Source organism: Chrysochloris asiatica, unplaced genomic scaffold (genome assembly GCF_000296735.1).
Source record: "Chrysochloris asiatica unplaced genomic scaffold, ChrAsi1.0 scaffold00117, whole genome shotgun sequence".
NCBI lineage: Eukaryota > Metazoa > Chordata > Mammalia > Afrosoricida > Chrysochloridae > Chrysochloris > Chrysochloris asiatica.
This window is the reverse complement of record NW_006408635.1, coordinates 6773829-6785439: the sequence shown is the minus strand read 5'-3', so window position 1 is coordinate 6785439 and position 11611 is coordinate 6773829. Positions and strand designations below refer to the sequence as shown.

General features: G+C 47.2%; 1 protein-coding gene across 2 annotated transcripts in view; it reads right to left on the bottom strand.

Moving 5' to 3' along the window:
* ZDHHC14 (zinc finger, DHHC-type containing 14) overlaps positions 1 to 11611 on the bottom strand; it is a 328836-nt gene that overhangs the window by 6202 nt on the left and 311023 nt on the right. For both annotated transcript variants that reach the window (XM_006868453.1, XM_006868454.1), the window contains exons 6-8: positions 8475 to 8577; positions 7120 to 7229; positions 6752 to 6854 (exon numbers count right to left, since the gene is read on the bottom strand). In XM_006868453.1, the coding sequence (XP_006868515.1) occupies positions 6752 to 6854; positions 7120 to 7229; positions 8475 to 8577 (316 nt within the window). The remainder of the gene's footprint in view (positions 1 to 6751; positions 6855 to 7119; positions 7230 to 8474; positions 8578 to 11611) is intronic.

Sequence of the window (11611 nt, the reverse complement as noted above, 5' to 3'; positions counted from 1 at the left end):
TAAAAAAAAAAAAAAGAGGCAGCATGTGATCAAGGACCGCCAGTCCTAAAGAAAGCAGTCCAGGCTGCCCTGAAGGCACTGGTGAAACACGAGGCTCCAGGAATAGAATACAGATTGAAATCTTTCAACAAAATGATGCAGCATTAGTGGCACCCACTCATCTCTGCCAAGAAATTTGGAAGCCAGCTACCTGGCCAATTGGCCGGAAGAGATCCATATTTCTGCCCGTTCCAAATAAAGGTGACCCAAGAGAATATGGAAATTATTAAACAATGTCATTATATCAAACACATGTAAATTTTTGGGGAAGATAATTCAAAAGTAGTTTCACAGGGAAATTCCATACATTCAAGCTGAATTCAGAAAAGCATGTGGAATGAAATATATCATTGCTAATATCTGATGAATCTTAGTTGAAAGTAGAGAATATCCAAAATATGTTCACCTGTGTTTTATTGACTGTGCAAAGACATTTGTATGAATCATAACAAATTATGGACAAATTGTGAAGACCAAGGAGCCCTGGTAACATGGTAGATTATGAACTGGGCTGCTAACCACAAGGCCGGTAGTTTGAATAAACCAGTTGCTCCACGGGAGAAAGATGAAGCTTCCTGTTTCTGTAAATACTTACAGCCTCAGAAATCCTATACAGTGTTTCTATGAGTCAGAACATAAAACCACCACTCCCACTCCCATTGTGAAGAATAGGGATTCCAGAACATTCAATTGTATTCATGTGGAACCTATAACTACACCAATGGGCATACATAGACCAAGAGGCAGTCGTTAAAACAGACCAAGGGGATACTGTGTGATTTAAAGTCAGGAAAAAAAGCATGTGCCAGGGCTGTACCATTTGACCATTCAATCTGTATGCTGAGCAAATAATCCAAGAAGCTTGATTATATGAAGAAAAACGTAGCATCAGGATAGGAGGAAGACTCATTAAAAACCTGCGATACACAGATGACGTAACATTACTTGCAAAGTGAAAAGGACTTGAAGTACTTACTGATGAAGATCTAAGACTACATAAACCTTTGTATGAACTGTCCCTCAACATAAAGAAAACAAAACTCCGTACAGCTGGGCAAACACACAGCATTATAAACAGAGCAAAGATTGAAATCGTCCAAGATGTCATTTTACTTGGGTCTTCAATCAGCATCCATGGTGGCAGCAGTTGAGAAATCAAACAACGTACGTGCACTGGTCAAACCAAATGACCCACTGCCATGGAGATGATTCTGAAAAATAGGGAGCCCGTAGGGCTGAGCAGAACTGCTTGTTAGGATATCTGAGACTGTAAATTGTTACAGAAGCAGACAGCTTTACCATTCTTTTTCAGAGTGGCTGGTGAGTTTGAACTACTGACCTTTCTGTTGGCAGCCCAAGGCCTAACTCACAACACCAGATTTCCTTTGCATTGCCCGAATCTGGTGCAAAAAAAGCTCTTTGTTCAAAAGCAAACATGTCACTTTGAGGACTAAAGTGCACCTGACCTCAAGCTGTGGTGTTTACAACCGTCTCATATTCACGTGAAAATTGGTCCATGAATAAGTGAAACCATAGAAGAATTTATGCTTTTGAATGATGGTGTTGGTGAAGAATATTGAATATACCATGGACTGGCAGAGGAACCAACAAATCTGTCTTGGAAGAAGAGCCAGAATGCTCGTTAGAAGCATGGAAGATGAAACTTCTTCTCATATACTCTGGACATGTGATCAGAAGGAACCATGTTACATCAATCTAGGGAAAGTGAAGAGTCAGTGAAAAAGGGGAAGACCCCAGTGCGATGGATTGGCACAGTGGCTGCAGCAGTGGGCTCAAACTTAACAACAATTGTGAGGATGAAGCAGGACCAGGCAGTGTTTCATCCTGTTGTGTACAGGGTCACCGTGAGCTGGATCAATGACACCTAACCACAACGTTAATATTTATATTTTTAATAGCGAATAGTCATTCATACTGCACACTTCTATAGTCCTGAAAGTTGGCTTACATTTCCCTTAACGTATAAATGATTGAAAACATCTTTTTCTCAGAGCAGATGCTGAGGGGGAGAGAAGATGAGGGTAATACGATGTGGAACTGGAACAGCTATGGGAGAAATGCCCAGTAACTGTTTCTTGGTGGAGGAAGAGTATAGTGTAGGGTTAGGCGCATGCTCTCTGGGGTCAGGTTGTGCAGTTAGCACTAGACAAACTTACTTAAACTCTCTGTGCCACATCTGTAAAATGAGGACCACATTGTACCAGCCCCACAAGGTTGGTGCAGCAGCATGCGTTTCCTATGTAAAAGGCTTGGGAAAATACAGGGGAGATGGAAGGCACTTGGTCAGCGTGATTGTGAGTGAATGGAAAGAGGACTAGGGGTGGGGTGGGGGAAGACTCACAGCCAGCTCTGTTCCATGTGACTGGGTCCACTCTCCGTCATCTTATTAACGTGCCCCTTACCCAACAGGAGCCCACGAAGAACAACTGAACTGATCCAAATACAAGTTGTCTTGGTGCCTGAATGGACTATCGACACAAGCTAGAATCAAACAGTACCTGGTACGTGATACTGGTCCACGGACAAGACTGGAGAGTTTGGCAGCAGCCGCCCGTAAGACAGAGCAGAGTCTATCTGCTGGGATTGTACTGGAAGGAACCCCAACTGTCAACGGGCAGCCCCTCCACCAATGCACAGGGGTGGAAGTGACCCCTGTCTACCACACCCTGGGCTTCCTTCTTGGGTTGGCAGCTCTGGCTTCTTGACCCACCCCAGCCCTAGTTCTGTCACATTGATGTCACAATGTCAGCCTCATTCTTTCTGCCTGAGAGGGCTTTCAGATCCTGCTCTTCCTGAAGATGCTCCAATTTGGGTGGATTTGGGGGCACTCCCAGCAGTGTGCGGTAGCCTTGGGACCAAAATGAGTTCTCCAAGTTTCACAGACTGTAAACCCGAGTGTCTCTTAACAAAAGCCTCAAGGTGGGATAGAAAGGGCATGAGATTTCAAGTCAATTTGACTTTATAATTTTACTTTTCTATTTCTTTATGAGTAACTAATTTACTTTGTAATTGGTGATGATTTTTATGTAATTGTATGTGTTCTTGGGGATTCTCATAAAGTGGGAAAAGTCTAATCTACAAATCAATTCTAAGACGTAATGAAATTTTCTTGAAGGCTAAACTTAACAATGTTGACATGGTTGTAGTTGTGTGTTTTAGAGACATTGAACATTTACTGATTTTGAGTCAGCAATTTTCATGTTTTATAGCATCTATGATTTCTTTTCAGGTCTGCACATTTTTCTTAGTCCTTAGAAAAGCTCAGGGGGCCTTTGGCTATAGTGTCTCATGGATAAAACAGTCCCGGTATCTGGTTTCCTGGCTCCTGGGCTAAGTTTATTCTACCGAGAGCAGTGCTTTCTGATGTTACTATACCAAGGAAGTCCTTCTGCCAGACCCTTTTCCACATGCAGAGTGAAGCCTTTGGAAGATGTGACACATTGGAGAGAAGGAAGAAAGGGGAAAGGAAGAAAGGAACGAATGTTGCTTAAGAATCTTCCTTGGAAAATGAGGGAGGGAGGGGAAAACACTGGAGGGAAGGCAACACAGTGGGAGTAAATCGACAAAGTGTAAACATTTGACAGGATATTTGTACCTTTGCTGTGAATATATCCATGAATGTGGTGGGGCACACAGGGGGCAAAGTATGTAACTTCTTAGACATCACCAAACACCACGAGGGAATGAGTCACTGGACCTGAGGACTCAGGATCATAAAACCAGGGGACACCAAGGTCAGGTGGCATAACAAAGTCCACAAAGACAAGACTCTTATACCCTACTTTGATGAGCAGTGACGGAAATCTCAAAAGCTCATAAACAGCTACCTAAGTTACAGCTATTGATGTCTCCTTGTTCAGAGCAAAGAAGAGTGAAGAAAATTTCAGATACATGGAAACTGTTAGCCCAGTGATCGAACACACCACTCGAACCTCAGCCTCTTTGATCCTGAGACCAGAAGAACTAGATGGTCCCCGGCTATCACTTCCTCCTGCTCTGAAAGGGGTCAATTTACAAGGTCCTGGAGAGAATGGTGAAGAACGCAAAACAAAACAGCAACTCACTTCAGAGAAAGACTAAATAGCTTGTCAAGACCGCTCATCCCACAGAGACGACCATCTCGCTCACACCCCCTTATGGCTCATCACACAGATTGAAGTGACAGTCTCTGGAAAATCTGGTGGCACACTCTGAAGTGCTCACCACATGAAGAAGCGTCTCCGTTGTACAGCTTTGGAGAGCCTGGGTCAAGGACTCCAAGGCTATGCCATCTCCCAAGTTGGGCAGAATCTAATGTGTATAATTTCAGGATTTTGTGATTTGTTAGAGCATCTTTGTGGTTGGGGGGAGAAGGCAGGCCATGGTACTCACTGATGTAGGACTTCTGTATCTTGGGGCCCAGGGGCTTTCTGGGAAGACCCTGATACTGAAATCATATGCAAGATGCCTTCTGCGGGCTTATGGGTATGAAAATTGCACCAGGGTGTGGACCCTGAGCGTTACCCTCCCGTGAGAAAGGCTCCTGGCAAAGACCCTGTGTCTGGCTCACTCTACCACTTCCTGGGTGTTGCCGTGTCTTTATAACCATTGGGAAAGATGGTCTACATGCATAAATAAAGAATGATGGAGCTCCTCCCCTGCTTCATGTATGTGGATGGAGTGCTGGAGAGCCCAGTCATGACTTAGTACACCATTGGTTCCTTGGTCAGGGTTGAAGAAGACATCGTTCACATCGGGGTCTGGGGTCTAAAGTGCAAATGAGCTGCCTGCTGGCATTCTGTGGCATGAAGTCACATGAGCTCCTTCCTCACTGCCCCCCACTTGTGTCTTATCTTGAGGCACCAGGGAAAATGTAAGGGCAAGGAGAAATGCCACCCCGTTCCCTGTGAGCCAGTCTCCACATCTCTCTGAAAAATAAGGGTGTGTGTGACCGGTGAATCTCTTCCGGGCTTCATGGCGGGGGGTGAGTGTGGAGAGAACAAGCCATCAGCGTGAGTGCTTACAGGTGGAAGCGCTGGGCTGTGAACACACTCTCAACACCCAAGCAAAGCAAAACACCACAAACAGGCCACCGGGCAGACACCTGGTTAGGGCTGGAGCCTCAGGCTTTGTGGCGGTAAATGCAGCTCCAAGGGTCCACCACTGGTCCCAGAGTGGGGTGCAACATCACCCCGAGACCCTAGCTATTAGAGTCAGCCTTGTCTCTGTTCACGTCTACCCTACAGTTCCTTCTATGCAGAGACAAAGTTCCATGATGCTGGCATTTCCCCTAGTCCACAAGGTGGGCGGGTCAAACCCAGCAGCCACATTTTGGAAACCCTACAAAGGGTCACCGTCAGTCAGAACCAGCTTGATGGCACTTCACAACGCCACCACTACTTAAAGTCACGAGGGCCATGGTGGTTAGTGGCAGAATTCTCGCCTTCCATATGGAATACTTGGGTTATTATTAATAACATTTTGTCTTATAGACATCTTGAGGGATTTCAATCCGCTGCTATGAAGTCAACTCTTAGCACTCCTGGAGGACAGAGAAGAATCGCCCTGTGTGCTGTCAGGAAGGACCAGTCCCGGGACAGGGCAAAGTGGAGGGTCAGTGAAAAAGATGAATACCATGGAGTAGGTGGACTGACACTGTGACCGGCTTAAATGTCACAATTATGAGACTGGAGCAGGGCTGGGCAGCATTTCTTTCTGTTGTGCACGGAGTCGCTAGGAGTCAGAACCAACTTGACGGCACCTAACAACAACAAACAGACTGCCACATCTTTCTCCCAAAAGTGACAGGTGGATTTGAACCACTGACCATTTGGTTCCCAGGCAAACCCTTAACCACTACCATACTCCCTGAAGGACATCATGCTTGGTAAAGGGTCATCAAAAAAAAACAAAAACAAAAAAAAGACCTTCAATGGGTTGGAAAAAGCAAGACACTCAGGAAGATGGAATGGCACAGTGGCTGCAACCACGAACTTCAACACAGCGAATTAGTGTGAGGCTGTTGCAGGACCGGGCCGGGTTTCTTTGGCTGTACACATGCCACTGTGCAGTCAAACGGACTTGATGTCACTTAAGAGCAGCAGCAGCAACAGAATGGATATTAGGTTCCAATCATGAAAGATGGGCCGCGCTGAGCTCCAGCACCCTCCCCACATCTCCCCACCCGTAAACTAGAAACAAAGCCCTTCACACTCCCGCCAACACAATGCTGCCCAAAGGCACACTCTGGGGAAAGGCACTCCTTTAGGGTTTGCTGGGAATGAATGAGAATGTTGCCTGTTATTCTCACTAAAGTGTACACGACTATCTAAGACTTTGGCTAAAAGCCTGGCGAGTCCCTGACTTCTTAGAGAAGAGGGAGATCAGTACAGAGTGAGACAATGGGAAACCAAGAATGCCAGGAACACCTGGCTCTGCCTAGGACTGTCACACGTCACCCCAGAATATTACCCTGGTTCTAAGGAGGTGACTGCCCATCACAATATGTCGCATGTAGTTCTGCCAAAGAGACCGTGTGTGTGTGCACGCACGCGTCTCTCTCTACACAACTCCAAACAAAGAAAGCTCAATGCCACGTGGCTTGGCTGGGTGGAGCCTTCACATGTAACGCTTCAAGTCCCTCAAGGCCAGTGGGCGGGTTTTCCAGATGCTCGGGTTAGTCATTGGTTAGCGCCCCCTGCAGGTACCCTACCATGTTGCTCTGCGACTGGGTGGCCCCGTACATGGTGATGCCGTTGGAGGGTGCTGCTGGCTGCGGCGTGTCGGGCTGGACGAACCCTCGACGGTCAATCAGGCTGCAGGTGGGCAGAGAGAAGAGAGTGAACGAAAAATCAAAGACATGCTGCTCGCGGTAAATTCCATTTCTAGACTCCATTGCTGGGCATCTCGGAGCGCATCTCTACCCGCCTCAGGCACCATCAGGCCCTGCCTTTTGCCCCTTCTGCCATGAAAACGCATGGCGAAGCTGTGACCTTCTCATCGGCTGCTGACCCCAGCCAGTGCTCTCCTCACCTGGGCTAACTCCGCCCTTGAGAAAGCACCTGACCTTCTGGGTCTTACCTGGGTGAAATGGGTCCACACAGGGCAGCACAGCAGTTAGTAAAGATATTCCCATAGCTGTAGGGATTGTAATTTTCTTTGCCTCTTTTATTTGACCAAGATCCTTTAATCTGAAAGAAAAGGACAGTTATTCACACACAGTCACCTTCCCCTAAGTGCCTCTCCCCCCACCCCCCAGCTGGTGGGACCGGGAGAAGACCATACAGAAAGCAGGCAGTCTTGACTTGTGTCTTCACCAGGAACAGAAAATGGACACTTTTTTTAAAAAAAAGAAAAATTGGCATATATCCCAAACTTGGAAATATTCAGTCCTATAGCAGCAGGTTGGATTAAGGAGAAAGTAAATAAGAAGCTTTTATTTCTGCCACAAGGTACGGAGTCACAGGCTCACACTTGGTGCCCTAAATCTTCGTTAAATGACTGGCAGCTTGGAAATTAACATGATTCCTCTAGCTGCCAAAACTGACCTCACAGGTTGTCAGAATACAGCTGTGGGACTCCCCATCTGCTCTGTTTGGCAGATTCTAACATCCAGTTACCAGATACAGATGGAGATAGGAATTTCATCTTGGCTCTCACTGCCTCTGGTTTCTCAGGCCCTCATTTCAGGTAACTGATTCTGGGGCATTTCATTCATGTCTTGGAGACTTCTGCAGAGGGGACCATGCTTATCATTAAATGTTTTCCAACACGATGTGCCGTATTTTCATACTTTTTGTCTGTCGGCATTAAGTTTAGCTAGATATATTTAAGGAGCTCTGGTAGCGTAGTGATTATGAATCGGGCTGCTAACCTCAAGGTCGGCAGTTTGAAACTAACAGCTGTTCCGCAGGAGAAAGATGAGGCTTTCTGCTCCCGTAAAGATTTACAGCCTTGGAAACGCTGTGCAGGGTCACTATGAGTTGGAACCGACTCCACGGTACTTAACAACAACAACAAAAGTAAATTTTGGGTTCAGGCAACATCATCACCAAACTGAAGAGATTAAATCTGAATGGTTGTCTCCTATGTTTGTTCTGGGACGTCAGACTGCCACAATGTCTCTTTAGGAGGGAAGGTGAGACAAAACGATTTAAGGAGGAATGGAACGGAGTCTTCTCCTGGGATCTGAAATTGGGTGTCCTTGGCTGACCTATATGTATTGAAGTGACATTGTCAGACTAGAACAAGAGAATCCAGGGACTCCAAATGGGGAGAGATGCAGTATGTAGGAACACTGCTACGGATTCTCTGCTCTCAAGAGGACACACTGGGGATGGGACGCATAGAAGGTGATCCCAACCTCAACTCCTCTTTGCTTCTCGGCTGCTAAACACAAAAGAATGTGTCCATGTCCCATGGAGTCCAGAACTTACGTCTTCATTCGTTGTCTGGTTAGAGCTGATCAAGTACGTGTGGAACCCTGAGAGACCCACAATAGACCAGACGGAGAAGAAGCACACCACCGCCTCCAGCACAGTGAGGGGAGTCAAGGAGAAAAGCTGAGAAAGTGGACCCCAGGGGCCACACACCCACACGTGGCCCCCCTCTAACCCTGGGTCACTTTCCTCTCCTTCACCTACCTACTGTTCCCACTCACCAGAGGGAGACTTCCACCTTCGCAACACAGAGCAGTGTTTGTGGCTGGGTACCTGAATGACTGGCGGGCTCAAAGAATGTCGCTTTGTGAGCTCAGACTTGGGACGGGCACTGGTTTGAGTTGGCGGTTCAGGCCTTCCATGATAGGATTCAACACTATCACCTTAATCACACACAAATCGGACTCCTGAGGACCGTCCTGTCAAACGCCTTTTCCACCCCGAGATGTGGAGGCCGTGACATTGAAGCTTCCACTTCCGCAAACTGGAAGTTGTCAGGAGACCACCAATATATTATGGATAGAACTATGTCCCCCCAAATAGGCCATAAACACCTGTCGCCATGGTTATAATCCGATTTGGGCACAGGTTTCCTCTGCTATGTTCACAAAGAGATCTGGAAGCTGAAGTCCCAGGGAGGGGGGTGGTTTACTCAGAACATACTGCTGCCACAACCCTGGGCCTGAATAATTGGGAAGGCGGTACAGAAGCGGCCAACGCTTTCTTAGCCTCTACCTGGGTCAGTGTGAGTCGGAGCCGACTTAAGGACACTCAACAAAACAACACTAACAAGGATGGGTAGAAGGGACAGGTAGGAAAGCAGCCTCTGACCGGGAGCTGCTACCAGCCTCCATTCCTCTCCAGTCCCTCAGTGTCACCCACCAGGGCAACTGGTCACAGGGGAGGCCTGGCAGGAACAGAAGACCACACAGATGGTGTCCACGCGGCTAGCATGGCCTTCCCCCAGGCCAGGGCTCACAGACGCTGCTTCTCTTACCCTCATCCCTCACCCAGAGGGGGCAGACTGGGAGGCCACATGCATGGGAGCATATCACCCATGGTTGGAAAGCAGGGGTGGAGTGGATTCCAGCGGACAGGCGGAGATGAGGAAAGCTGGGTTGTGTACAAGGAAATTGACATGGGTAATGTGAGTTTGCACAGGTTGGAAAGATCAAAGAGGTGGTGGCAAATGGGAAATGAACCAGCCAAGGGCAGACAGGAGGGCATCAAGAAGAGAGCCAAAGGATCCCATGAGTGAACGGCTCACATGGACCTGAATCTCCATCTCAGAAATACCAGGGGGCATCAAAAAGCTTATGGAAGAATTTCAATATTTTTTAATTCTGTTTTTCCAACTTTATGAAGCTCCCTCACACTTGACTGTCACCAAAAGTTTACAGTCCAGGGAGAAGGATGTTGAGTGTAAATATGCATGGCGTCCATACGTGGTGACCTTGGGGCAGTGGGTAGGTACACGTGGAGGAGTCACAGTGTGGGGAGTGGCTGAGACCACTTACAAGGAGCCCTGGTGACACAGTGGGTTAAGCACTGGACTTGGAACCGAAAGCTTGGCAGTGGTCCAAACCCAACAGCTGCTCCTTAGGAGAAAGATGAGGTAGTCTATGTCTGTGAAGATGAAAGCCTTGGAGATCCTTTGAGGGCAGATCTCCTCTGTCCATCAGGGTCAAAATGAATTGGAATCAACTCAAGAACAGTGGTTTTAGGTTTTTTTTAAGCAGTCATGGTCCCCCGGTGGGCAGGTATGTATAAACGCCAATAGTGACAAGAGAAAGTTTGGCTTTTCATACTAATTTCTCATGTGTGTGAGAAGACGTTGATAAATCACAGAATGCAGTACCACAGTGAACTCACAGCTGTCAAAATGACACGAGTTCATGGTGGCCCACTTTCTCCCCCCCCACCAGCTGAAACTTCACCCATGTCACAATGGGTCCGATCTCAAAACCTCCCTATGGACCAAAGCATTGAATCTTCACGGCAATCCAATGAGAAGGGAACATGAGGGTACCCACTTCATGGATGGGGAAACAGAAGCAGAAGCCGGTAGCAACTTGCTCAAGAAATAGCAGAGCTAGGATTTGAACCCGGGCACCTGGCTCTGCCTATGTGACAGACAGGCTGGGGGGAGGTCTCTTCCCTGGTCTTGGTGAAGGGACAAATGGCTCATGGCCGATCACCACCCTTGCTGGATGGACTGACATAGGGACACTTAGTGTCAGGAACCAATGACACTTTTAGACAGAGAAGGTACAGGGACCCATACGATACAAAGCAATGACCCAACAGCTAGATACAAATAGAGCAAGAAATGGAAATGTCTGCTCTTAAATGTATCAAAAGCGATTTACCGAGTTCTAAAGAGACATCTCTGGTGCACAAGACCTCTTCAAAGTGTTCAAGAGAAAAGATGTCCATTTGAGGCCAAGTCATGGTATTTTCAACAGCCTCATACGCATGTGAAAGTTGGACAGTAAATAAGGAAGACCACCTACTAAAAACCTTATGCAGAGTCACCATGTGTCAAGACACTGTGCTAAAAAATAAAGCCCTGGTGTGGTACTGGAAAACAAGCAAGTCGGCCAGCCTCAAGGTCAAGAGTTCAAACCCACCAGCTGTTACTTGGAAACCTTTTAGAGAGTCGCTATTAGAATTGACTCCGTGGCACTGAACAATGAATGAAGTTAATTTTAAAGGGGGAGTAGAAGGAGCTCTGGTGGTGTAGTGGTTACGAATCGGGCTGCAAACCTCAAGGTCGACAGTTGGAAACTACCAGCCATTCCGAGGGAGAAAGATGAGGCTTTCTAATTCCCGTAAAGGGTTGCTATGAGTCGGAACCGACTCCATGGCACATAACGACAACAAGAACTGATGCACTGATTTATGGTGTTGGAGAAGAACACTAAGAGAACCATGGACTTGCAGTCCCTGGAGAAGGTCATTATGTTTGGTAAAGTGGGGGGGTCAGTAGAAAAGAGGAAGACCCTCCAGTGAGATGGACTGGCACAGAGGCAGCAGGGATGGGCTCACGTGTAACCACAATTGGGAGGATGATGCAGGACAGGGTAGTTTTGTTCTGTTGTTGTTGTTGTTAGGTGCCATCAAGTCGGTACCAA